Source organism: Gadus morhua, chromosome 22 (assembly GCF_902167405.1).
Source record: "Gadus morhua chromosome 22, gadMor3.0, whole genome shotgun sequence".
NCBI lineage: Eukaryota > Metazoa > Chordata > Actinopteri > Gadiformes > Gadidae > Gadus > Gadus morhua.
Window position 1 is genome coordinate 15,814,737 of NC_044069.1, and position 26,782 is coordinate 15,841,518.

The 26,782-nt window shown below is 50.3% G+C and overlaps 1 protein-coding gene across 2 annotated transcripts; it reads left to right on the forward strand.

The window, feature by feature from the left end:
• The first annotated feature begins 443 nt into the window (after positions 1 to 443).
• On the forward strand, positions 444 to 26,342 carry rftn1a (raftlin, lipid raft linker 1a). Of its 2 annotated transcripts, XM_030346918.1 has the most exons (11): positions 444 to 809; positions 5,463 to 5,615; positions 16,438 to 16,624; positions 19,054 to 19,162; positions 20,988 to 21,753; positions 22,422 to 22,625; positions 23,817 to 23,926; positions 24,085 to 24,188; positions 24,778 to 24,853; positions 25,036 to 25,105; positions 25,191 to 26,342. In XM_030346918.1, exons 2-11 carry the CDS (start codon positions 5,468 to 5,470, stop codon positions 25,409 to 25,411), a joined length of 1,995 nt encoding a protein of 664 aa, XP_030202778.1. In that variant the 5' UTR covers positions 444 to 809; positions 5,463 to 5,467; the 3' UTR covers positions 25,412 to 26,342. The 2 variants fall into 2 exon arrangements, with proteins under 2 accessions (XP_030202778.1, XP_030202777.1); XM_030346917.1 differs by lacking the exon at positions 25,036 to 25,105 and having other exon boundaries at positions 447 to 809.
• The last annotated feature ends 440 nt before the right edge of the window (positions 26,343 to 26,782 follow it).

Genomic DNA, 26,782 nt, shown 5'->3' on the forward strand with positions numbered 1-26,782 from the left:
TGACTAGCAGGTCAGTCCACGTCTGTTTTGGTTCGTACATTTCTAGGAACCGCTACAAACCTGTGACTTGCTACATCCAAGTTCATCGCAGCTTAATTAACCACTGTTAACAGATGGTCGTTCTGTGGTTGTTTTTCAAAATGCTCGCAACGGGTGGTTTTTACAACCCACAAACCCAAGTCCAGACATCTATATTATGAATAAGTCATTCTTATTAATTATGGATGGCGAGAGAAGCGACCCACTAACCAACCTGGAGCCAGACATCCTCGGCAGGGGGTACTTTTTACTGTACTGAGACACTAACAACCCTGGACATTTTTAAATGCACACACAAAAATAAGTCGAGATTTAAAAAAAAAAAAAAACGGAAGAGGACATAGCGTTTCGTTGTTTGAATGTTGACTTGCCTAATAAGGGCGTTTCTTTAGAGAAGCGTTTTATTTATCTCCCTCGTGTTTTGAGAGAGGGAGCGGGAGATAGAGTTGGAGAGGGGGGGGAGCGACTGTTTCCAACCAGAACCGCACGTTGTATGCCAAGTCGCCCTACGGTGGCATATCGGCAGGGCTGTGTTAAACCGAAGACTCCGCTTGGCTTTGAAGAGCGCAGTATGGTTTTGTCCCATGATCCTCAGACGCCATCACCGAGAGGACAGTCGGACTTGACACGAGTATTAAGACATTCGGCAAAGTATTAATTTGAGATTTATGAAGGCCTATTGCACAATAGAGGGTCCTTTTTAGAGCCAGCAAGCCCACTCGACTCAACTCCAGCGCGCACACAGCGACTCATTTGACTGTTTACGACTGGTAAGTCTTGCAGCTGTTTACGATTATATTGTTACTGTAGTGTCCCGTTTCACGTATGCAGACCCTACTCCTGTTGAGACGACTCGAGGAAAGCTGCGTTTAGCTAATTTCGGTTATCACATGTTCTCGCCTTTTAAGACTATCGATGTAAATATAACTTTATTTGAGTGGTGTACTTTTTTCAGTTTTTTCCTCAAGTGTACGTATTCAGGTTGCAGCAATCTGTGAAGTGAACTTGATATATGCCGATATGCATGACAATTTATAGAGGCAGGATCATGCGACTGTATTATCTCAATAACCGGTCAATTGCCACCTTTGACTCTGAGCCAACCCGAGCGGCCACGTGCAGTGGACCGGGATAGCCTGGAGATGAACACAAAAAGACGCTCGCCAGAAAAACACATTTGGAGATGTAGAATGAACGCAGTAGGTCTTTGAATCAATTATCTACCATCTCGCGTTCATTTGTTCATATAACAGAAGTAATTGCCCTCTTTTAAGGTATATGGGCCACACAATATGCTCCTGGGCGACAGAGCAATACATCACTGCCACGATTTGTTTCAGTCCCCCAACAAGAAGCCCAATTAAAAACACCGTTTGGGGTTCGCGTTGGGGGACCGCACCTCCCTCAAGGAGCGAGTTGACAGACACGCGCCCCGGCCCCCTCCTCGCGTTTATTTTGTATCTTCTTCACTCATCCCTTTTCTTTTGTTGAGTGACTGTCAACACTCGTCTACGTGCGACACACACACAGGTTGTGTGTGGTTCAGGGCAAACGCCTCCGTTTCACAGAAAAACATGAGAGACAGAGAGAGGGCTCGAACGGTGACAGAGCTCAGATGGATTATCCTCGTACTGTAAATCCGTGCTTGGTTGCGCTGTCAAAAAGTCTCAACGAGGGCGAGTCAAGCAGCAAGGGATCCTCTAATGAGAAGCATCCACTTACCGTCCATCACCCCGCTCTTATCTGCCTTTTCTTCTCTCACTTTATTTGTGTTTTTTTTCCCTTTTCTTCGTCCCCTATTTTTTTCAAATGCTGCATGCTGCTGCCGTCCCATTTTAGCATCACACTTGTAGGCCTATATTTGAAAGCGTGTGAAGTCAAGCGTTTGATATTAAGCTAAATCCAAAAAGGAAACATTACTGTTGACGCAATCTTACCTCCCCTGAAATCCGGGCTTATCTTCGACTTGTGTGCATCCAGACAGAAGGTTATTGTGGCTGCCTTTTAGGAGAAACCTTTGATGATGACATTATATATTATGCATTACACTTTGGATGACATTGGACAGGGGTTGCACAAATCTAATAGGGGCCATTTGAATAACATTGAAATCGAAATGGTCAACATGTGGAGCAATAAAGGCTAACATTTTGCATCATGTTGTAAAAGAACAACATGATGTCCATTGATATAATATGACAGGGGTTGATGGTTCAGGGGTACGGTTGTAGGTCACTGCGCTGGAGTCCACACCCGCTTTAAGAGGGATCACAGAAGGGGTCGACCCATCCTTCAAGCGCCTCGGGCCGGGCCAACTCTGTGGGGAAATAGCCGTGTGTGTGTGTGTGTGTGTGTGTGTGTGTGTGTGTGTGTGTGTGTGTGTGTGTGTGTGTGTGTGTGTGTGTGTGTGTGTGTGTGTGTGTTGGTCCGCGCGGCTCATAGCAACAGCAGGAACGGCAGCGGGTTGTGTAGCGTGTTCCGCGAGGGAGGCTCACCAGTGAGCCAACAGATGGAGGGAGAGCAGCACCGAGGGAGGGAGAGCGAGGAGCACAGAGGGGCGAAGAGGCAGGATGGACGGACGGACGGACGGAAGCAGCCGGCTGCGGCGGGCAGGGAGACAGGGGAGGACTTCCAAGAGAGGGGGGAGGGAGGGGGGGAGGAAGAGGGGGAGAGTCCCGTGGGAGGAAGGAGCAGTTTGAGGAGTGGATGGACAAGGAGATCAGGGATGAAGGAAGAGGAAGTGGAGAGTGAGAGAGGGCGAAATGGAGGGTGAAATGGAGACGCAAGCGTCGGTGGGAGATTGGGAGAGGGGAGGAGTGGCGGAGGAGGAGGGAGATGCATTATGGTACAAGCAACAAGAAAGGAGGGCAAGAGAGCAAGGAGAAAGCTAACGTTTCGCAAAGAAGAAAAAAAAAAAAGACAGGAAGCAAAAGATATTCCCCATTTCCCAAAAGCTCCCTCTATGACGTCTCCAGTGAGGATTTGTTTTGGGATATGTGTTTTGAGTTGTGGGGAACATCAGACTCGTATAGAGGGGAGGCTTTTCAGTTCATGGCAGGAAACAGAAACACACAGAGATACCATGACAGGGAGGTTGGGCCACAAAGGATTAAACGTACGAAGAGGAAGGCAATAGATTTAAAAAAGTGGTAATAAGAGTGTATATCAAGGGAAAGTTAGCCATCTCTTCGTCGTCTAATGGTACTCATCTCCTCCACCCCTTGGTCATTCTCACTAATGACGGGTTCCGGGGAAAACGACACATCATAATGGTGGTTCTGTTGCAGAAATGCGGACGTGCAATGTACAACAAACGCATTACACTAAAGATGCTGTTTCTTTCATACCTGCGCCTACCCTTTCTCACTTTCTCACTTACACACACACACACACACACTCACAGTCACACTCACACACAGCGCGATGTGTGCTTGAGTCACGAACATTGACACATGCACCCGTGCGCGACCCGAGGCGTTCTTAATGTAGTCTGCTAGGCTCGTTAGTCGAGGTAATGTCCGTGCACTCTGCCCGGCAGGGGGGGGGGGGCACCTGGGCATTCTCCACGCCCGCTGAACGGATACAGAGATACAGATATTAGCCCTATCGCTTGTGCACGGACACACACACTATCACACACACACACACGCGTACATTCGTGGCCGTACGTAAACCCCCCTTCCTCAGCGTGCGTGGGTCCTAACAAGCCGTGACTGACGAAGATGGGCTGTGGAACCATGGGGAAGGGTTGAGCAGAACAACGCTGTCACATCACATTAGAGTGTGGTGCCTAATGGCCACACCCTGAGTCTGACAGGATGCAGAGAGAGAGAGAGAGAGAGAGAGATAGAGAGAGATAGAAAGAAAGAGAGAGGGGTAAGTAGAACTGGAAGGGGGAAACAAACTAGCCATCATGCCACATGCTACTCTATTCCAATGTTTGCTGGAGCAGGATGCTCCTGATCGCAGTTTCCTATTCTCTCCTCTTCTTCCTCCTTCAAACATGTATGCCTGCATCTTTAAACACTACAAAAAAGACCAAGACAGTCAATGGGGAACAGTGGAAGACCCTGAACACGGAGCTCCTGCTCCATGTTTGCTTCCTTTCCGCTCACTTTATCTTGGCTATGGGTCTCTTGTTGCTCGCCCTCCCCCTCCCGTACTTTCCTCACTCTGTCTCCTCTCCTCCTCCTCCTCCCTTCTCCTCCCCCTTATCTCTTCTCCTCTACTCTTGTATCCTCCCTTCTCCTCCTCATCTGTTTCTCCCCTTATCCCTTTTTTTTTTTCTGCTGTTCTCCTCTTCTCCTCTCCCTCCCTGCTCCCCTCTTCTCTCATGTGATCCCTTCCCTCTTGTCTCCTCCCTCCTCTCATGTTCTCTCTTTCTCTCCTATATTGCCTCATATAGTCTCCGCTTTTCCTACTCCCCTCCCCTCCTCTTTCCTCTCCTTCCACTATTCTTCCTTACTCCTCTACCTCCCTGCTCCTCCCCTCCTCTCCTTTCTCCACCTCTCCTCCTCCCTCTCCTCAGCCACCTCCCTACTCATCGCCCCTGTTGTCTCCTCCCTTCCCTTCCCTCCTCTCCCTCCTCCCCTTCTCCCCCTTCCTCTCCTCCTCTGGTCTCATCTCCTCTCCCTGCTCCTGTAGTCTCCCTGTCTAGCGTCTTGTTCTGCTTGACAGGGCAGGATATCACTCTCATTTCTGCTTTAATTCAGTCTGATCAAACATGTCGCTCCCAATCAGCGCTATTTGATTAGGAGGTGCCCTGTATTCTAGCCCGGCACGCAGGTAATGGTTGACACATTCATATTCACTCTTATTAGTGTGTGTGTGTGTGTGTGTGTGTGTGTGTGTGTGTGTGTGTGTGTGTGTGTGTGTGTGTGTGTGTGTGTGTGTGTGTGTGTGTGTGTGTGTGTGTGTGTGTGTGTGTGGAGGGAGGTGGGGGAAGCAGATGAGGTGAAGCCCCATCTCGCTCCCATGTCCACCATGAGATTTCAAGTGGTTTGTGTGTGTGTGTGTATGTGTGCGCCTCCCTATCACACTGTCTATTGGAAGTGCTAATGTGTTTCATATATTTATTAACTCTATCAACCACCATAATTCTCACTCACACCTTGGAAGACTTCCTTTTTTCCCCTTGTTTCTCTATTTCTCTTTCTTCCTTCTCCTCCTCTCTTTGTCTGTCTGTCTCTCCCTCCCCACTCTACCTTTATGTCTCCCTCCCTCTCTCTGTGTCTCTCTCTCCCTCCCCCCCCCCCCCTCTCTCTATGTCTTCCTCAATATCTCTCTCTCTCCCCCCTCTCTCTATGTCTTCCTCAATGTGTCTCTCTCTCTCCCCCCTCTCTCTATATCTTCCTCCATGTCTCTCTCTCTCCCCCCTCTCTCTATGTCCTCCTCAATGTCTCTCTCTCTCCTTCTCTCCCAAGGAGAGATGGGCTGCCGGCTGCCCAAGCTGCGTAAGGCAGAGGAGAGGCAGAGCCCCGGAAAGATCTACTCCACGCTCCGCCGGCCTCAGGTGGAGACCAAGGTGGGCGTGGCCTACACCTACCACTTCCTGGACTTCCTGCTGGGGAAAGAAGGTACATGAGTGAAGGCAAAACGCTCCTCTAGATCCAGATATAGCTGCATTTACTGCTCTGTGTTATTTTGTTGTGCCTGTGACCCCATTTTCTGGGCTTTGAACCCCTTTTGCAACCCCAATTTCCTTCATTTGTGTTCATCTGCTCCCCCCCCCCCCCATCCTACACACCTCCCACACACAGCACACACACACTGTTTGAACCCAATCAACATCTGCCCATGAAGCCAATGTCCCGGAGAACGTGTGCGCATTGCACCACTCTTGTCGATTAGTTGTAAGTTGCTTGTGGCTACGAATCATTACACAGTCTGTTCGTATATACGGGACCTTTATGAGACCTCTCCAGCATTCTAAATTATTATTGCTTTTGTTCGTGGCAGACGCAGCGTTGCAGAAAGCACGCTGTAGGAAGCACGCTGCAGAAAGCACGGCCCTCCGACTTGTCACTGGCAACTGCTGAGTAGCGGGGATTTGAAGCTTAAATGGCCCAAGAAACTCCTCCTTAATGGGAACGTACACATGGCTTTTAATCTGCCTTCTGACGCCGTGACAAAGCCTTTTATCCAGTGCATCTGTTAGATTGACGGTAAATCAACAAGGGACATATTTGCAGCACTTGTTCCCGTTCTGCGGCAGACTGAAAAGCCGAGTCTATTAAAGGACATGGGGTTGGGGAATGGGAGAGGAGAGGAGGGGAGCATCCTTGCCTTGTATGATACGGCGGTGGCGGTGACGGCTCCCGGGTTTAAACTGCCTGCTGAACTGTCGAGGTCAGCAACTCTGGGAGAGCAGGGCTGTTTCTCACTGCCGCTATCTGGGGGGAAAGAGGGGGGCTTATAAACCGGAGGTGAAGCCTTGCGTGGCGCCTCTGATGCAGGGGGTTCAAAGCGTGTGATAATTCTCAGGTGTGGTTCTACTGTAGCCTGCGTGCCCTAGCCCCCTCAGCCCCCCTCCTTTCTGCGACTTAACAATGACAATATACCAGAGCTGCCTGTTTTTATATGGTGTTTGGGGATTTATGTGTGTGCGCGGGTGATTGCGACTGTTTATATCTGAGCGCGTGTTTATCTGTGTTAGTGTATGTATACGTGTGATCGAGTATTTGTGTGCATGTTTGTGTGTGTTTGTCTTTGAGCGAGCCTGTGTGCGTGTGTGTGTGTGTGTTTGTGTGTGCGTGTGTGTGTGTGTGTGTGTGTGTGTGTGTGTGTGTGTGTGTGTGTGTGTGTGTGTGGATGGTTTGTGTGTGTGTGTGTATGTGTGTGTGTGTGTGTGTGTGGGTGTTTGGGTGTGTGTTTGAGCGAGGGCATGTGTTTGAGTGTTTGAGAGTGTGTATATGCGTGTGTGGTTGTGAGGGCTGTGCTGTGTGTGTTTTATGTGTGTGGATAAGTGAGCCTGTGTGTGTGTGTGTGTGTGTGTGTGTGTGTGTGTGTGTGTGTGTGTGTGTGTGTGTGTGTGTGTGTGTGTGTGTGTGTGTGTGTGTGTGTGTGTGTGTGTGTGTGTGTGTGCGTGTGTGGGTGTGTGTTTGATGAATGAGTAGGTGCGTAGCTCACAGCTTCTTGAGGCGCTTGATGAGAATCCTCCAGAGACGTGTGGATTCTAAAAATAATTTATCATCCTATTTTCCTATCGAGTGGATGATAAAACAGAACCAAATCCATCCGTCTTTCAGCCTGTCTATCATTCTGTCTGCCTGCCTGCCTGTCTGTCAGCCTCTCTGCGTGTCTGTCCGCCGGTCTGTCCCGCTCACTCTGTGTGTGGTTAGCAGGTGCTAACCGTTTGCTCGAGTTCCGTCTCCTCCGTCTCATCACACGACACTGTAGCAGACAGGACACCTATTGTTTCCGCCAAATGGCAGCTCTCTCCGTTTGGTTCTCTGGGGCCACCAGCCAACCCGGTTATGTTTGGCAGCGCTCAGAGTGTGGACTTGGCAGGACCACAGCCCGATCTGGGGAATTGAACATGATAATGGCAAAGAGGGAGCGCTGATGCTGTGATGGGCGTGCACACACACACACACACACATGCACAAACTTACGCCCACTTACACACAATTACAAAAACATACACTTGCATGTTGAAACATGCAAGCCGAATTTGGTTTACATTCAGGGTTTTGTTTAAAGGTATTAGTAAGGTTTTAGTCTTTGTTTAAAGATTAGAGTTGTATTTTAGGTTACGGGTAGGGGTTGTGTTAGGGTTAAGGTTAGGTTTTATGCTTTGGTTTTAGGGTTAGGTTTAAGGGCTTGGTTTTAGTTTTAGGGTTTGGTTTGAGGGTTAGCTTTTAGGGCTTGGTTTTGGTTTTAGGGTTCGGTTTTAGGGTTAGGTTTAAGGGCTTGGTTGGGTTTTAGGGTTTGGTTTTAGGGACAGAGATCAGGTCCCAGGACAACATTCCCAGTGCGGATCCCATAGTCCCAGGTGGTTTCCAAGGGGCCCCATACCATTTACTCAATAAATTTTATTGATGGTAACTGAAAAATATTACTGAATATTTCAGTATAAAGAGTAACACACTCTTTACTCAGATTAGAGCGTTCCACTACGGGCACACCAAACAACAGACGGTCGGGTGGGAACGAAGGGGGGCGAGAAGGATTTCAGGGCAAGTTGCAGATTGCAGATCAGATGATGGGAGGAGATGATGACGGGTCGGTCAATTGGCAGCAGAGAGAGCTCTGTGGGAGAAGAGCGATTTTTTTTTTAAAAAAATTATTTGCTTTGGACAAATACCTATTCAGCTTAATTTTGTTGGGAACATTTCACTGATTTCATGACATCGGTGAGGACTGGCCTATTGTCCCTGCTAAAAACCATGCCTTCATTACAAATAAATACACACCTACACACATGCTCACGCAAACACAAACAGGTAAGAGCCCACACACATACACACAAATAAAGGCAATTGTATGTCTATGACAAATCTAGTCCTTCATCGAGACTTTGTTTCTCTTCAGCGTGCGCTCAATTTGTCTAAAACACACACCGACACACACCGACAACACACAAAAACTCACAGCAGCACGTGGAAGCGTATATACTTCTCCGTCACCGAGGCTGGTGTTATCTCGAGACAGGCAGGCCGGTTATTTATATGGAAAACTCACACACACCTCTCAAGCTTCTTAAGACTGCAATACACTCTATTTTCAGATAAATACAGTCACTGTGTGGGTGTGTGGATGTGTGTGCGTGTGTGTTTTTGTGTGTGATTTTCAGCGCTTCTCTTTTTTTTACTTTTTCCCATTCTCTTTCTCTCTCTGTTGGTAATGGAGACTGGCCCGGAGAAGTGAAGGATTCCTGCAGGATAGCTCGCAGAGATTGGGAGAGCTCATTCCTGGCAGTAGTGTGTGTATGTGTTTTTTGTGTGTTTCATACGACTCTCTCGAACTTTGTCCGTACATAGCATTGTTTCGTCTCCCTGCTTCTCCTGATCCCTCCCAGACAGTCATGATAAAATAGTTCTGCCTAACCAAACCAACCCCCCCCCCCCCTCTGAACAGCTTGTCTGTTAACCACAGTAACTACCTAAGGGGGGTGGGGGGGGGGGGGGGCTGTTGTGATGGGCCAGTGATGAATCGTCTCTGACTCAGCCGCTGAACTGCTATGGAAAAACAACCCTGTTTTTTTTGGTTTTGGTCTTTAAGAGCTCCGCCAAAGCCCCCCAGCCCCTCAAGCCCCCCAGTCCCCCTCACTCCCCCCATAAGTTATTTCCTGGTGGCTCAGATATGCTGTCTCCAATCGGGTCACGGTGACCCGCTCGTTAGCTGGGGGAGCGCGGGGGTGGTGGGTGCGGTGGTTTGTGGCGGGGTGTGTGTTTGTGTGGGTGGGTTGGTGTGTGTGGATGGAGGGGGGCCCGGGAAGTGTTTAAACGCTGCAGTGTTCTTCGGCCTTCAGGCGCCGTCCAGCCGGTGATTAATCCAAATGTTTGGAGTGCATTCGGCCCGTTGTGTCTGTTGTTCACATATTTTAACGTGAGCAAGTCTATCCGTTGCGACTTTGTCCAACGTTATATTGTATCTGAGATTATTCAGAACTCCACCATTTGCAAAGCACCAGCTTGCTTTGCAAATCATCTTGACCTATGAGTTAAAATGGGAATCAGAAAAAGCCCTTCACTGTGACATTTCTGTCTGTCCCTCCCTGCGTGTGTCACGATGAACCAGTTGGACTAAAGGGAACATGGATAAAGTTCACAAAAAACACCAGAGAATATCCACAGAAAGAGAGAAGTCGGTTTTTTAGTAAGTAAACTGTAAACCAACAATGACACGGATGTCGAGAACGAGTAGATTGCTGCAGCGTTTTTGTGGCGAGTTCTGAGGAGAGATATGATGTGTGTGTGTGTGTGTGTACGTGTGTCAGTGCATCTGTGTGTGTGTGTGTGTGTGTGTGTGTGTGTGTGTGTGTGTGTGTGTGTGTGTGTGTGTGTGTGTGTGTGTGTGTGTGTGTGTGACGGAGGGGGGGCAGCAGTAGCGGCAAACTGAGAGAGAGTGTGGCGTCAAAGGTGTGAGGTGGGCGCGAGAAGGAAGGAGGAAGTTGGGGAACGAGGGAGATGTGTGTGTGAGAGGGCATGTGGGTGTGTGCGCATGTGGATGTATGCGTGTGTGCCTGTGGCTATGTATGTGTGTGTGTGTGTGTGTGTGTGTGTGTGTGTGTGTGTGTGTGTGTGTGTGTGTGTGTGTGTGTGTGTGTGTGTGTGTGTATATCAGAGTTCATGTGTGTGTGTGTGGGTATGTGTGTCTGAGAGTGCATGTGTTTGTGCCTGTGGCTATGTGTGTTTGTGTGTCTGTGGGTATGTTTGTGTGTGTGTGTGTGTGCGTGTGCGCGTGCGTGCGTGCATGCGTGTGTGTGAGTGAAGGTGTGACTGAGGCTGGTCTCAGGAGCAGACGGCGAGGAGCTGAACCCCACTGATGACTTACTGCCTCCCCGCTGAGACCCGGACCCACTCAGCTCATTAAAACGTACATACACCCCTGGTGCTCTGCATTAGTGTGCGTGTTTGTGTGTGTGTGAATGTGTGTGTGTCGGGGCTTTTTACTTAGCAAGCATGTCTCCTTTTATATGTGTGCAGCTCTGTATAAATGTGTGTGTGTGTGTGTGTGTGTGTGTGTGTGTGTGTGTGTGTGTGTGTGTGTGTGTGTGTGTGTGTGTGTGTGTGTGTGTGTGTGTGTGTGTGTGTGTGTGTGTGTGTGTGTGCGTGCATGCATTGCATGTTAGTTTGAACTATGCGTTTTCCTGTGGAGTAGCTACGTGTGTTTAAGTGTCTGTACTTATTATGTGTGCGTGTGTGTGTGTCAAGGGAAATGAGTGAGTGAGTGTGTTGAGGGTGGGCGTTGAAGGGGTGAAGGGGTGGTGTTGTGTGTGTGTATATGGTGTGTGTGGGGGTTGTTTGTCATATAAATTAATCGGTGTGTTTGTGTGTGTACATGTCTGTGTCTGTACATGAATGTGAGTGACTCAGTCTATGGATGTTTTTTTTTTGCATGGATGCATCTGGGTGTGTGTGTGTGTGTGTGTGTGTGTGTGTGTGTGTGTGTGTGTGTGTGTGTGTGTGTGTGTGTGTGTGTGTGTGTGTGTGTGTGTGTGTGTGTGTGTGTGTGTGTGTGTGTATGTGTGTTGGTGTTATTAATGGAAAAAGAACACCATTACACAAATATGGCGCGCTGCTGAAGATTCAGAATCTATTTGTCACCCTGTGTGATGAATCCGCACCATTCCAGTCTGGGTGATGCTCTTAAAGCAGTGAGCAAGCAAACTGAAAATCCATTAGGTTCCTCAGACCGGCGACACTCCAGAAGAATTTCTCCAGCACACGCTCCAGTAGCTTCCGTTGTAAGGGGGTTGGAAATGATAAACAGTTGTAGTAGGACCAAGAGTCTTTATTTTTTTCTCGAAGATCTAATAGTCTTTATGGCATTATGGGTAGCGTACGGTCTGAGAGAAACAACGAGAGAGTGAGAGAGTGAGAGAGGGAGAGAGAGAGAGAGAGAGAGAGAGAGAGAGAGAGAGAGAGAGAGAGAGAGAGAGAGAGAGAGAGAGAGAGAGAGAGAGAGAGAGAGAGAGAGAGAGAGAGAGAGAGAGAGAGCAGACACATGCCAGGCTCTGCAAACACAGTTTCGCACTAGCACCCCCTATGCCTCCTCACTTCCTCAATCTGCTAGAAAATAAAGTGTCTACTCTTTCTGCATCGCCGCCAAGTGTTTCATAAACACATTTCCTTTTTTTGTTCCACGTACAAGAATCTCCGGGGAACAGTATAGAGCAGTTAGAAATTAATTCTTTTTTTTATTCCCCTCAATCATGGATGTCCCGGGGCCCTTTTTATGACTGCGTTATTTTGTTGTTATATTGCATCAGAAGAAAAACATGAAAATCGTGTGACGAAGCCTTTGACATCAACCTCCAAGCCATGCTTTATAATCCTGGCTGTTCTCTAAAGCCAAGGATACAAAATGAACAGAATCCCTCACAGAGCTAACACTTGTAACCGTAACGGGGGGAGTTCACAGCCACCTGAAGTTCACTTTCAGCCCTCCTGCCAGGAACCCTTAGGCCTGGCATTAATGTTGTGAGAGGCTGACTGGCTACTGTCATGGCCGCCGGGTACATTCCCCCACAGTGGGGGAGCTTTGGACTCTGCCAAGTTGATTATTTTATGGCTTTAGAAGGGGATCTCTTCTGCAAACCTCTGCAAGCCATTAGAAGGCTATTTAAATATACGTGAACCTCCAGCCAGTGCCGGGATAAGCCTGCAGGGATGCTGTGTCTTCAAATCCCCACATGCATCACCTAGCAGGATTAGAGCAAATACTCTTCTCTCTCTTATCATCCGGTTCTGTCTTCTAGTATTCTTTCTGTTCCCTTCTCCCGTCTCTCTCGCTTGCTCTCTCTCTCTGTGTTTCCTTTTCTCCTTTATCCATCTCTTTATTTATCCTCTGACTTCTCTCTCTTTTTCTCTCGGTCTCTCTTTCTCCTTCTCTGGCTTCACTCTCTCTTTATCTCTCTCTTCCTTCTCTGCATTTTCCCCCTTCTCTTTCTCCTCTCTCTCTCTCACTGTCTCGCTCTCGCTCTTGCTCTCTCTCTCTCTCTCTCTTTCTCTCGCTCTTGCGCTCTCTCTCTCTCTCTCTCTCTCTCTCTCTCTCTCTCTCTCTCTCTCTCTCTCTCTCTTCTGCCATGTCTCTCTGTTGTTGTCATACTGCAAACACAAACAAAAGGGGGGGGGGATGTACAAATAAACATGAGTACAAACTGTACACACATACCAGTCGGATAGTCACGATTAAACATGCGTGTTGTATACCCAAAACCCATTGACACATCAAAGGCAAGCAACACACTCACACACTCACACACACACACACACACACACACACACACACACACACACACACACACACACACACACACACAGACACACAGACACACAGACACTCACACACACACACACACACAAATTACAGCTTTGTGGTTTGAATTAATGGGGCTATTCAGCAGCTCTGGAAATGAAGAAAGCCTCTGACAATTCAAACGCTGATCACTCTGATCCAGGGTCAAAAGGTTGGCGGCTTAAAACGTGCCCCGCACACACATCATGTGACCCTCTCCGCCGCCTCGGAAGGAAACGGCAAAGTGGGGAGCAGACAGCTGAACAGGCGCTCATCTGGACGTTACTCAGCAGGGCGAGAGTGCTGCCATGTCTATGTCTCGCTCTCTCTCCATCTAAGTCTCTGCCACAAACAAATGAACCCACCCCCCTATCACACACACACACACACACACACACACACACACACACACACACACACACACACACACACACACACACATATATACACTCCACCCCCCCCCCCCCCCACAAACACACACACACACAAACAAACACACACACACACACACACACACACACACACACACACACACACACACACACACACACACACACACACACAGACACACGCTCTTTATACCAAACACGCCAGCCTCCCACCAGCGTCCTGTCTGTGTGGTGAGGCTCCGCCCAGCCCCTCTGCCCTGCAGCCCTTCCCAGGCCGGCCAGCGGAACAACGGCTGCATTTAAAAGTCGGCAGACAGTAAATTAAGTTGCTGTTCCGTTCTACCCCCCTACCCCCACCACCGCCTGCCAGACCCCTAGCCTCAAGCTACCATGTATTGCCCTCCACCCAACCCCATACCCCCCCCCCCCCCCCCCCCCCCAATCATATCTGTACGTGCACTTTGGCTGAATTAGCTTTAATGCCTTCGCCATGTCTTGTTGGGAGTATGAGGGCTAATCACGCCAAGCTAATGATGGCTAATGGCTGTTTATACTCCTGTTTTCTCCCAACGTCTCCAGCTGGTATTATCATGGCTAGACTCTCCTCCCTCAGACAACATATTGGTTTGTGTGTGTTTGTGTCTCTGTGTGTGTGTGTGTGTGTGTGTGTGTGTGTGTGTGTGTGTGTGTGTGTGTGTGTGTGTGTGTGTGTGTGTGTGTGTGTGTGTGTGTGTGTGTGTGTGTGCGTGCGTGCGTGCGTGCGTGTGTGTGTGTGTTGGTGTGTGTGGGTGCACATTCACGGTTTAAAGTAGTTATTATGAAAATAGGAGTTATGGGAGGAATTTCTGTTTGCCATTGTTTGACTGGAGTGTGTGTGTGTCTATTCCTGCATTAGGTTTGTGGATGTTTGTGAGTGTGTGCCGGGGGGGGGGAGGGGGGGGGGGGGGAAGAAGCGTGATCTCGATCTCTGGAACAAATTGAAAATGAGATGGAGAACTCATCACTCTATTTTACTGTGTATGTGTGTGTTTGTTTGTGTTTCTGTCGATGTGTGCGTCTATGTGTGTTTGTTTGTGTTTCTGTCGATGTGTGTGTCTATGTGTGTTGGTTTGTGTGCCGCCATGTGCGAGACAGAGACTAGTTAATTTATGCAGGTTATTTTCTCCTCTCCAGACCCATGCAAATGAGATTGAATGGAAAAGGATGACAACCATTCAGCCACCAACAGACAGCCTCATCTCCCTCTCTCTCTCTCTCTCTCTCTCTCTCTCTCTCTCTCTCTCTCCCTCTCTCTCTCTCTCTCTCTCTCTCTCTCTCTCTCTCTCTCTCTCCCCCCCTCTCTCTCTCTCTCTCTCTCTCTCTCCCCCTCTCTCTCCTCTTCCATCCCTTTTTCCTCTTTTCATTTCCCCGTCTGCTTCTCTTTTTTTCATTTGACCAATTGTTCTCTTCATCTTTTTTCTCTCTCCCTCCCTGTCTCTCTCACCTAGCGCCTCACACAATAACATAATCACACACACACACACACACACACACACACACACACACACACACACACACACACATGCCTGCACGTGTCTATCCAGCCATCCCCAGTGTGCCGCCACATTGACCACAATGCATCTGCTCCCCCCCCCCCCGCCCTCACACACACACACACACACACACACACACACACACACACACACACACACACACACACACACACACACACACACACACACAGCGCCCCGGCTGGAAGCTGCCGTGGCGGTTTGCGTCCACACGATAAGCTCAGATAACCGCGTCTCAGGGCAGAGACGGCCCTCTCCCGGAGCCTGTGTTGTGCCGCGTTGTGTTTTGTGCTCACAGCAGATACCGGGCCTCAGTGTTAGCGATAGCCGCTAATACCCGACCGACACACTCCAAAACTGCACAATGCTACAATGGAAACTGCATTGTCTTCGCGGAGCCTTTTGTCTTTGTGCATTACGTGCGTGTTTTTTATTTGTGTTTTTGTTTTGTGGATGCGGTGGTGGCGAGGCGACGGCGGTGGATTTGCTCGGTGTGGTAGTTTGTGTAATTATGTAAAACACATTTGATAAAAATGAGAGTTTTTGTCCAAGTAAATGCAGGGAGGCCCACGCCTGTGTGCGATCGCGTTGTATTGTGTGAATATATGTGTGGCGCGTATAATTAAAAGTGAATTGTGTGAAAGTGCATGATAAAGGGGATATGCAATATTATCTACTCATGTGATGAGTGTGTTTGTCACAAAATCCAAGTTTGCATTTGATTTCACATTGGCACGTGTTTATGTGTGTGCATGTGTGTGTGTGTGTGTGTGTGTGTGTGTGTGTGTTAGTGTAAGGCTGAATGGGGGGGCTGCGTGCGCGCCTGTTGGTCCCCGAGCGTTTCAAAGTGGGACGGGGTGACAGTGAGGCGGCACGTTAGTCATTGTTTTGGTGTAATTAGTTTCAGATTTAGCGTGAAGATGCCATGTGTTGCGGCTGACTGGCAATTACCACGCGGAAACACGCTCTCCCCCTTTCAGCCCTTTGTCTAGTCCTCAATCCTTCCCCGACTCTGACACGCTATCAACCATTCATGTCCAAATATCCCCATCCATGTGTCTCTCAATGCCTGCTCTCTCTTTCTCTCTCCATCCCTCTCTCTTCCCTTTCCATTCCCAATGGGGATGGACTCCTCTCCACCCCCCCCCCCCCTATCTCTCTCTCTCTTTTATTTATATTCCCCAATGGGCATGGACTCCTCTCCACCCCGTCACTCTCTCTGCTATCTCTCTCTCTCCTTCCCTGGGCCTTCCTATTTTTAACCTTTCTGCTGCTCATTTCCTCCTCCTCTTCCTCCCTAATTTTCTTCCATACATCCCTCATTACCTTCAATTCCATGTGCTCTTTCTCTCCTCCTCCCTCTCCCTCCCTCCCCCCCTCTCCCTCCCCTCCCTCCCCCCCCTCCTCTCCCTCCCTCCCTCCTCCTACCTCTCCCTCCCTCCCCCCCTCTCCCTCATCTCCCTCCCCCCTCTTGTCCCCCCCCCCCCCCCCTCCAGAGGTGGCGGTCTCCTCGGTGCTGTGCCTCTCCTCGGTGCGGGAGCTCCCGGTCCAGGTGCGGGAGCTTTACGCCCAGGGCTTCGTCCTGGTGGCCCTGCACCCCTTCGTCCACCCCTGCGGCCCCCGCCACGCCCGCATCCAGCGCCAGCTCCACCGCGCCGTGTTGCTACGGGAGACGCCCCAGAGGTAAACCTTACCCTCCCTCCCTCCCTCCCCCCACCATCCCCCCCCGAGAGGTAAACCATCCCTTCCACCCCCTCCCCCCGAAGGCACGACCCCCAACCAAAAGTGAAAATACAGTGGACGCAGCAGGGATCGAACCCAGGAACATTTGGTTGGGTGTGGACCAGCCCCTACACTGTGCTGCATCTTATAGGTTTGTGTCGGTACCTGGGAGACGCAGGCATCTGGTTCTGCGTGGGCGACTCTGCACTCAGACTATATCTCGCCACGGTTTCTGGGACATCTGGCGATCTCGACACTGTGAACAGAATGATCATATGTCGCACAAATGGGATCTCATTTACCACTCTCCTGTAACCTCATGCTAGTCTCTCTTCGGTCGGCTCCGTGTTGTGTTCGTTGTCACTTCATCGTCGGCGTCAATGAACCGGAAACTTGTGGCAGGAAAGGGAAATCGACGTGGACCAATCACAGTAGGCCTGTTGGCTGCTTCTTTCTCCCCGTAGTTATATAAAGTGGATCGCGTTATGTTCTACAGCGGTAACTCGGGGACCGACCGTGTTCGAAACAGAACTTTAATTTAGTTCTGGCGAACCTAGCAGTGCTTGCTTCTTGCATCACATCTCAGGCACAGCAGAAATAATAACGCATGCATAATCCATTCAAATCCATTGTACAATTTCATTGTAGGTGTAGAAAGGAAAGGAGAAGGCGAGAAGGGACGGGCTTTATTTAAGCCCGCCGTGGTCGTGATTCTGCTGCGTGCGGCAGGGGAGGAAGATGTGAAGCGTGATTCAACACGTTAAGTCCTCGTCCTGCGATGACATCTCCGCCACGTTTGCCTCCTCTTTCTTTGCCGTGTTGAATTTTAATATCGGCGTCTGTATTTATTATCACCCTTCAACTCGCAGGGAACTGCTCAGTTTCACGTCGTATACATTATGACACACAACCAAATGCACCAACAAATGCGCAGACGCACGCCCACACGCGCACACAGAAGCGCAAGCACACACACACACGCAAGCACACAAATGCAAGCACACACACACACGCAAGCAAGCACACACACACACGTAAGCACCCACACACACGTGCACACAGCAGCACACACACTGCATGTGCTGTGTGGGAGGATCCAAAGATGCACATGAACACCCCAAGAGTTCTCGAGGCTGAAGTAGTTGTCAAAGTTGTATTCTCTGTACACTGTCTTTCGCATCGACGCCATTGTGGAAGTAAAAAATAAAAAAAAATAAACAATTCATCATGAATCGCTCCTCCGTTGCTCCCGTTCAAAAAAAACGGCGCTGGCATCGGGAGCACAGACGGGCGCTGAGCTGCTGCTTTTGATACCAGCGGTGCCCTGCTGCTTCCCGGCACCTGTCGCCGTGGAGACGACTGATTGCATCATCAGCCCTCGCCAGAGGGGCGACGTTAGGCTGAAAAAGCGAGAGGAGAGGATGGGAGAGGGGAGGGGAGGGGAACAGAGGGGAGGAGAGGATGTGAGAGGGGAGAGGAGATGGGAAGAGAAAAGGGGAGGAGAGGAGAGGATGAGGGGGGGGCAGAGGAGAAGATGAGAGGATGAGGGGGGGGCAGAGGAGAAGAGGAGAGGATGAGGGGGGTGTAGAGGATGAGGGGGGAGAAGAGGAGAAGATGAGAGGAGAGGAGAGGATGAGGGGGGAGGAGAGGATGAGGGGGGAGGAGAGGATGAGGGGGGAGGAGAGGATGAGGGGGGAGGAGAGGATGAGGGGGGAGGAGAGGATGAGGGGGGAGGAGAGGAGCGCCCCATCCCTCTCTTTCATGTCTCCTCTTCAGACGTGGCCGCCCCATTCTGTTATCCCTCCTCTTCCTCATCCCACCCTCTATGATCTCCCATCTTCGCAGTCCTCCATGAACAGGAACCCTGCGAACGGAGCAGTCTCTGTCCAGACTCCCCGGTACAGCCACCCCGCTGACGGAGGAAGGGGCTAACCGCTGTCTCCCACATGACCTCGCTCCCCGTCTGAATAGCTCCTTTAATCCCTTGTATGATTGTGTCCTACGGCGCCTTGGTCTATTGTGAGTGGAGTAGACTCTGAATATATTAAATTGGAATTCACATTGCACAATTTGGACACCTCCATCTCCGAACTACACTATAAACCAGGCGCGATTTTGGAATTGTAAGAATTACATATCTTTTGAATCATTCTCTATTAATATTTTGTGTCTATATATTTAATCTAATATTAGGGTTGTGCATTTCTGAGCACCACATGAGTATCATGTGCAAACGGCAGTAGAGTAATCGGCTCTAACTAACTACATGTGCACAACCAGTTTTCACTTGAGTTCTTGACCTTTCTTGTGTCCCTGCCCCCCCCCCCCCCCCCCCCCCCCCCCCCCCCCCCCCTCCCCCCCCGCCCCTCCTCCTCCTCCTCCTCCCATAGCTCAGAGAAGAGCCAGCTGAAGTGGGCGGGGCATCACCTGGAAACAGACGTGTGTGTGTCGGGTCAGCAGGCACCCGACCCAGAAGCGATCCAGAACTACGTGAAGAAGGTGAGATAATGTTAGAAACAAGAGCCAGCCACGCCAGTATGAGGACACCTCATACTCCACGATACAATCTCCCTGCAAGGTCTTAATATGAATGTGAAATTATCAGAATCGGTATTTGTGTTAAAAAAAAACAGAGCCAGCGTGTCATTGGCACGGACTAATGAATAGATGAATGGATGAAGGTGCAAACTTTTTTTTCTTCTCTTGAATCCGACTATTCAACGTGCCCACAATGGGAAATGAAAATGCGCTCTATTGAAGGAGATTTGCATCTGAACAGCCAAGCAGTACAAAGGGAAACGTGATTGGGTGAAAACGCAGAGTGCCAGGGAGTATAATGTGATAGGCTCCGGCAGCCGGGCATGAATAACCAATCAGATGGCAGATAGGAGCCGTGTGCTGCTCCGAGTGACGGGCAGCTGTGTGCCGTGGGTGTGCAGCAGGGAAGTCATTTTTTTTAACATTTGTCTATGAATAAAAATCGAGAGATCTAGCACACCCACTTCCAAACATCCCATTAGCACACAATTATTTATGATTACAACGATTTATGATGACTATATGCTCTGTAAGGTGACCTTGGGTGTCTTGAAAGGCGCCTCTAAATTAAATGTATTATTATTATTATTATTTACAAGATATCGTTAATCTATTCCCAATTTATCTTATTTGGTTTCGAGTGATTTTACGACGAAAATATAGTCCTGGGTTTACTACAAGTTCCAATATGTCAAACCGAATACATTTATAGTATTTATTAGGACATTAAATGGAGGTGCTTTCCTCTTTTTGACCATGAGTCGTTTGTGTCTTTTTACTTTTCTCAATGTGTATGCGTGTGTGGAAGGAGTAGATTGTCAATCGTGGTAGGTAATGGGAAAGAGATGGGTATCATTATTGTTCAATGGTTGTTTGCATGTTGATTTCTCTCTGTCGAGCCTGTCAGCCCAAATATCAACTGGCAATTAACTATGCAGGCTCTGCAGGAAGCGGGCCCACACACACGCACACACACGCACACACGCACACACACGCACGTTGCTAAGATAATGAGGTCCTTTTGTCATTTGAATATTTGATCTTCGCGGATGATTAGGTTGGCTGTTGTTTTGCAGAACAACTCCTCTGCATACATCTGTGTGTGTGTGTGTGTGTGTGTGCGTGTGCGTGTGCGTGTGTGTGTGTGTGTGTGTGTGTGTGTGTGTGTGTGTGTGTGTGTGTGTGTGTGTGTGTGTGTGTGTGTGCGTGTGTGTGTGTGTGAGTGGGAGCGTGCAAATGAAGTATTTCTAATAGCTCCAATGTAAATAAGATTGCAGAACCTTTTAGGTGTAGAGGAGAAATACATCACAAGCAAGACATGTTGGATATATATAGGATATGTGTACTGTTTATGTATGCATGGCGTCCAAATCCATGCTAGCTTATCTTAATGGACAGTATGGTGTAATGACTGGGGTCTTCAAATCCCAGGTAAAGGCACTGGGTGATCCCCAATGTCTGAAGCCTTACCTCCTGTATCTCAATGATCACTTTGAATAAAAGCATCTCCTGTATGACTGCCGGAGCCATTTGTATACGGCAGCGCACAGTGGTTTACTGTGCGCTGCCGTATTACCGTTCTGACGCACGCGGTGGCATGTGGAGGAGGGCGTTGTATTTATAGAGAACCCTGGCACAGGAAGCCAGCTGTTGCTTAGCTCGTAGCCCTTCATAACAGGTATGGTTTGGATGAATGTGAATGATCGTTTTGGAGATTTGAACGGACTGGTGAGCAAATAGATACCTATACATTTGAATCGCTAAACGCGCCGTTTCGCCCCCTCAGATCCAGGACGTCTCCGACCAGGGCGTGACGTTCGTGGGCTTCCTCCAGCAGCCCGGCGGGGGGCCCTGCTTCCTGGGGCCCTGGGACCCCGAGGACCTGTCCTCGCTGCACTCTAGCCCCTCCCCCATCCACCGCCACGCCTTCAGCTCCGGCAGCAGCCCCTCGGACCCCGCCCAGCCGTCCCGGGACGCCTCGGACCCCGAGCGCACGCCGTCGGACCAGGCCGGGACGAGCCCAGAGGACCCTGGGGGCCCGACGGGCGACCCGGACTACGACCCGTCCTGCCCCGTCCCGGGACAGAACTGTAGGCCCGCCCCGGAGGAGGAGCTCCGCGCGGCCGTCCCCCACGACCCCACCCACTCAACGACGATACCTCAAGACCCCCGCCGGGCGCACCCCGACAAGGAGGGCGCCGGGGGGCCGACACACATCTGCGGGGAGGTGCTGAGGGCCTCCAGGGGCCTCTGCCCGCTCGCCTCTGCCGAGTCCCCGGACCCTGGCCCTCCAGGGGACCACTACAGCCCCCCCGGGGCCGGGAGGAGGAGAGCGGAGGGCCGGCTAGCGGACCCCGCGGACACACACCCGGGCTCCCCTCTGCTGGAGCCCGGGGCCCCCGAGGAGAACGGTAACCTGGGTTACCGGGAGGGTCAGGACCACGAGCGCGTGGAGGCCAGCCTCAACAACAACAACCACGTGTGGAACACCAAGAGCTCGGAGGAGAAGGCTGCGGACCCGCTGCCCCCGGTGGGGGCCCACACGCTGGGACGTGAGTACAGGGCCCCGCCTGTGTTTGGTTCAGCCGCCGGTCTGTTCGGTAGCCGACTGCAACCCCCTGAATGGGTAGAGTGCTGGAGACTTCTGGGAAATTATTAAAATGCTAAATTAATTTATGAATGCCAATCCCAGTTTCTGCTCATTCAATTTCCAGCCATCCAGGGGAATTCCCACCTCTGGTTCTGGAGCCAGCCTTGACTCAAGGCCTTTGTAGTTAATTTTTGTGTGTGTGGGTCGGTGTTTCTGTTTGTGCGTTTGTGTGTGTGTTTGTGTGTGTGTGTGTTTATGTGTTTGTGTGTGTGTGTATGTCTCTGTGTGAATGTGTGTGTGTGCGTGTGTGTGTTTGTGAGTGTATGTCTGTGTCTGTGTGTGTGTCTCTGTGTCTCTGTGTGTGTGTGTGTGTGTGTGTCTGTGTCTGTGTCTCTGTGTGTGTGTGTGTGTGTGTGTGTGTGTGTGTGTGTGTGTGTGTGTGTGTGTGTGTGTGTGTGTGTGTGTGTGTGTGTGTGTGTGTGTGTGTGTGTGTGTGTGTGTGTTTGTGAGTGTCTATGTCTGTGTCTGTGTGTGTGTCTCTGTGTGTGTCTCCGTGTATGTGTGTGTGTGTGTGTGTGTGTGTGTGTGTGTGTGTGTGTGTGTGTGTGTGTGTGTGTGTGTGTCTCTCAGGGACCCAGCTCTTTGCGCTGTACAACCACACGGGGGAGCTGGAGAACTCGTCCAGGTTCTACTCCCTCAGGGTGCCACTCTGCATACAGAAGGAGGCGGGGCTAACCACCGAGGTCGACGCCCACTGGCTGGACCACATGACCCAGCACTTCACAAGCGGCGCTCGCCTCATCGACGGCTTCTTCCACCTCGCCGACGACAACGGTGCGCAGTCTGGTGGCATTTGGGGGATTTCCGATAGCAAAAGGGCAGAGCCACAGTGGGCTGTTTCTAGGGAACAACATATTCTGGACTCATAGCCAATCGAATGGCAGCCTCAGTATGTCGAGGTGACGCCATACAATTATTATTTGTTGAATGACATTTGCCTGGCAATGCAAGATTTTAGGCCAATGATATCCTCCTGGAGATTACCTGTGTAATTAGGAAGCTTTCTTGTCTAATAAACATATCTCAGACAGGGATCACATTACGTTTAGGGGATTTAGCAGACGCCTTTATCCAAAGCGTCCATTGTAGAACCAAGGGCCAAGCACTACCAATTGTTAGGTTAACCCATTCCCTGTCTAAAACCAAGATAGCTAGGCTAAGATGCTAGATAATGCTTAGTGCAAGGTCATACAACATACAATAATGGCGTAAGAGGGGGGTAGGGGGGGGGGGGGGGGGCTGTGCAGAGTCTAGGTCAACTCTGAACAAGTGCATCTTGAGTCTTTTGCGGAAGCCTGTGAGCGAGTCTGCGGTCCTGACGTCCACAAGGTGCTCGTTCCACTACTGCGGTGACAAGACATGGAAGAGTCGGGACTTTGATGATCGGCCTTTCCTTGTTCGGCCGGACGCGTGGCGGTACCAGGCGTCCGGCTGAGGCAGAGGAGCACGTTAGAAGATATGCGACAACCAGTTAAGAACAAAAGGGCAATTTTACGATAAGTCTGACACTTGCCCAGGCTGAAAGTATATTTTTCTACACTAGCGGACAATTTGCTGGGCGTTATGAGCTGTAAATCCAGGCTCACGGTGTCAAGTCCCTGTTGATACCCCATGGCATGATGCAGCCTAAGCCAGCAGGGGAAGGGGATCAATTGTCTGAGATTGGAATGGAATTGAACTTTTTCTCCTCCAAAACAAACGCATCCTGTCCATCTCACTCCAACCCCCTCCCCCTGTCCCCCTCCCTCTATCCCCAAGCCTCGCACCTTCACTCAAACACCATCACCGAACCGCTCTCTAACACACACACAAACTCTTATCACGCGCTCTGCCGCCACCTCCCTCACACACTCTATCACACACTCTCTCCCCGTCGCACGCTATCATTACCCCTCGTCCTCACACACTCCATCATCCACACACACACACACACACACACACTCACTCTTATCTCCCTCTCTCCAGACAGCGGGATATCGTCCGTGGACAGTGTGTTCATCTTCCAGAGCCCCGCCGAGGAAAGCACGGCCACCTCCTACGACGCCATCGTGGTGGAACAGTGGACGGTGGTGGATGTGCGTGGTCCCTCGGGAGACTTCAGTACACTTTGGTGTCCTTTAAAGCGCCCCTCTGTCATCAACCACTGAATGATTCATCTGTGCACAACACAAGAGTCACATAAGGGATTGGGGGAGGTAAGGGGTTAATCCTCTGTGCCCTGTCTCCTGCCCAGGGTGTCGTGGTGAGGACGGACTACATCCCCCTGCTCCAATCCCTGGCTCCCTACGGTTGGAGGCTGATGTGTGTGTTGCCAACACCTGTTGTCAGGACAAACAGGTGAAGACCTCTGACCCCCCCCCCCCCCCCCCCCCCCCCTCATCCCTTGCCGACAGTGCAGCACAAGCACATGGGCATTGATTCTGTTCCAGTCCCGGTATGTCTTTTCTGTGGATGTATGTTTACCACAAACACACAAGAGGTATCTCAGAGGACTGAGGGTGTGTTTTGTTCTACCAGTGCCTGTTTAGTGACGTCTTCCATTAGAAGTCTTTCTGACATCTTGGATGTGTTTATCAACTGTGGTGTTGGGGGGGGGGGGTTATTGACAGGGTAGGCTCACAAAGTGCGTGGAAAGCGAGAGATCTGACTAATCACCATCACAACACACGCTGCTCGGGCGGCTTTGAAACGCACCGCCCCCCGGCTGTGAGCAAACGCTTTGTTATTGACGAGAGAGGCTGCTCCTGTCTGCTAAACTTTTCCACGTCGCACACGACAACCTTTGAGTAGAAACGACGGCGGCGACGCCAGCTAGCAAACACCGCCGCTCCGCCGATCGCAACATGACAGCAGCCGGTATGAAATAACTAAGGTGCTGCCCTCATCATCTCCTTCTTCTTCTTCTCCTTCGTCGTCTTTCTCACAGCGACGGCAGTTTGTCAACCAAGCAGATCCTGTTCCTTCAGAGGCCCACGCTGCAGCGCAAGAGGAAAGACTTCAAGGTGGGTGCCCCGGCGGTCTCACCCGGTCCACTCAAACATCTGTCGCCGTCGGCGCCGCCTTTAGGCGAAGCGTCGCGCGGAAGGGGCCATTAAACATCAGTCACGTTGCTAAATGCGGGATGTACAGGAAAACGTACAAAAAAAAGTACTTTCTGCCTTTTTTGCTCCATATCTAATAATAGACAAAGAGTCCATGCCTGCGTGCCCTACCAGGGACCCAGGCATCAAGGAGGTTCTTCTGTCGTATGTCTAGTGAGTTGTGACGAGAGGAAAGAGGAGGAGGAGCCGGTTTGCCAGAGAGAGGAAGCGTGTCCAAACGGAGCCGTTGTCTTTTCAGATGCTGAACCTGCGAGGTCGCAGCAAGGCCAGGAAAAGCTACAGCAGCGAGACGCCCGAGAAGGAGCGGGAGAGCGCCTCCCCCGTCTCAGAGAGCGAGGTGGACGAGCTGCTGGGCAACACCAGAGAGGAGGAGGACGAGGAGGAGGAAGGAGGGTTAATGGTGGAGGAAGAGGAGCGGGAGGAGAAGAGGTGCCAGGGAGCAGGCACCTGGGGAGGTGAGGAGGCGATAATGAAGGAGGCGGAACTCCAAACAGATTCTTCGCCACCGCTGTCAGAGGGAGGAGGCGTTTCCGACGGCAACCAGGAAGAGGAGTGCGCCGAGGTGGATTGGGCCTCGACGGCCAAGCAGGAGAAGAGTGTGAGATGGACGGACGTGTGTCAGAGGGCGGACAGTGGGCTCGAGGAGGAGATGAAGGATAGGATCAAACCCCAACTGAGCGAGAGAGCGCTCTTCTCTGGGGTTTGCTGAAGTAAAACCAAGGGACCCGAGTGGGATTTTAAAATGGTTGAGCCCTTTCAAAAAAAGTATTAATTGGAGTTATGTTCGGTGGATTATATTATCTGTGGCCATTGCCAGTATGATGTTTCTGTAGTGCTGTGGCTAATGTCTTAAATCTGGCCCGCGTAGAGTGTTAGCACATGAGCCTTTATTTGAGGTTGTAGCCCATTAGCTCCCTGTATATGGTAATTACTGTTTCACCGCTTTGGGTCAATGTTGCTCATTTTAAATCCCACTCCTTTGAGGAGTATCTGGTTGCCACACACTAAAGTAAAGCAGGTTTCCTGCCCAAGCCTTAACTTTTCTGTTCTTCAAATCCCTGTCGTTTAACCTTATCTAGGACCGTACAAACATAAGGGAGTAATGATGTCACAGGAATCATATTTTTATATGTGAAGCATATTATTAAGAAAGGAAAAAACACTAAATCAGACGAAATGTGGAAACAGTGGATGTGAGTTTATTGGCGTCGGTGAAGTAATAAATTGATTTCCGGCTAAGGTTAGGTTGGCTGAGTGAACTAGATATAAACCGATTCTTTTTTTGTATCGCCTATTTCCCCGAGCACCTGTGTTATGTGTAAGTGGTGTGATGGTACCATCTTTAAATAGAGGCACAGGTGTCAAATAAATCATCCTTGACGGAAAAAAACCAACCCCTTTTCCTCCCGCCGTTCTGCCTCCATGTTAAAGATCTGGGTAGTGTATTCCGGCGTGCGATGATAATTTGCAGCGATAACTCAAAAATGAGTTCCATCAACATGACCCCCCCGCCGAGCGAGAGCGGAGAACGAGAACATCGCTCCCATCTCGCTGAGGGACGCTCGCTGATCCTGACCAATCAGAGCACTCCTAGAGCTTCCATTACGGTGCACCATGGGAGACTCTGGCGCCCACCTGAAATGAGAACCCATTTCTGTGTACAGGTGCGTGGGTGGGTAAAAGGGGGGGAATGTGTGATTGCGTTCAAACAAGCGTGATGGGAAGAAGAAGAAAAAAATAGGAGGGAATGGGCATTTAACGTGCACATGCGTTTCAGTATACGTGTGAGTGGGGTTGCAAAATGAGGATGGTCGCCAATCATTTTTAAAG

Bases quoted from the DNA above. Each gene is read 5' to 3' on its own strand.
- rftn1a (XM_030346917.1), top strand. From the start codon at position 5,468: ATGGGCTGCCGGCTGCCCAAGCTGCGTAAGGCAGAGGAGAGGCAGAGC. The intron at 19,163-20,987 runs GTGAGATAATGT...TCGCCCCCTCAG, and splicing joins TCCAGAACTACGTGAAGAAG to ATCCAGGACGTCTCCGACCA. The intron at 21,754-22,421 runs GTGAGTACAGGG...TGTGTCTCTCAG, and splicing joins GGGGGCCCACACGCTGGGAC to GGACCCAGCTCTTTGCGCTG.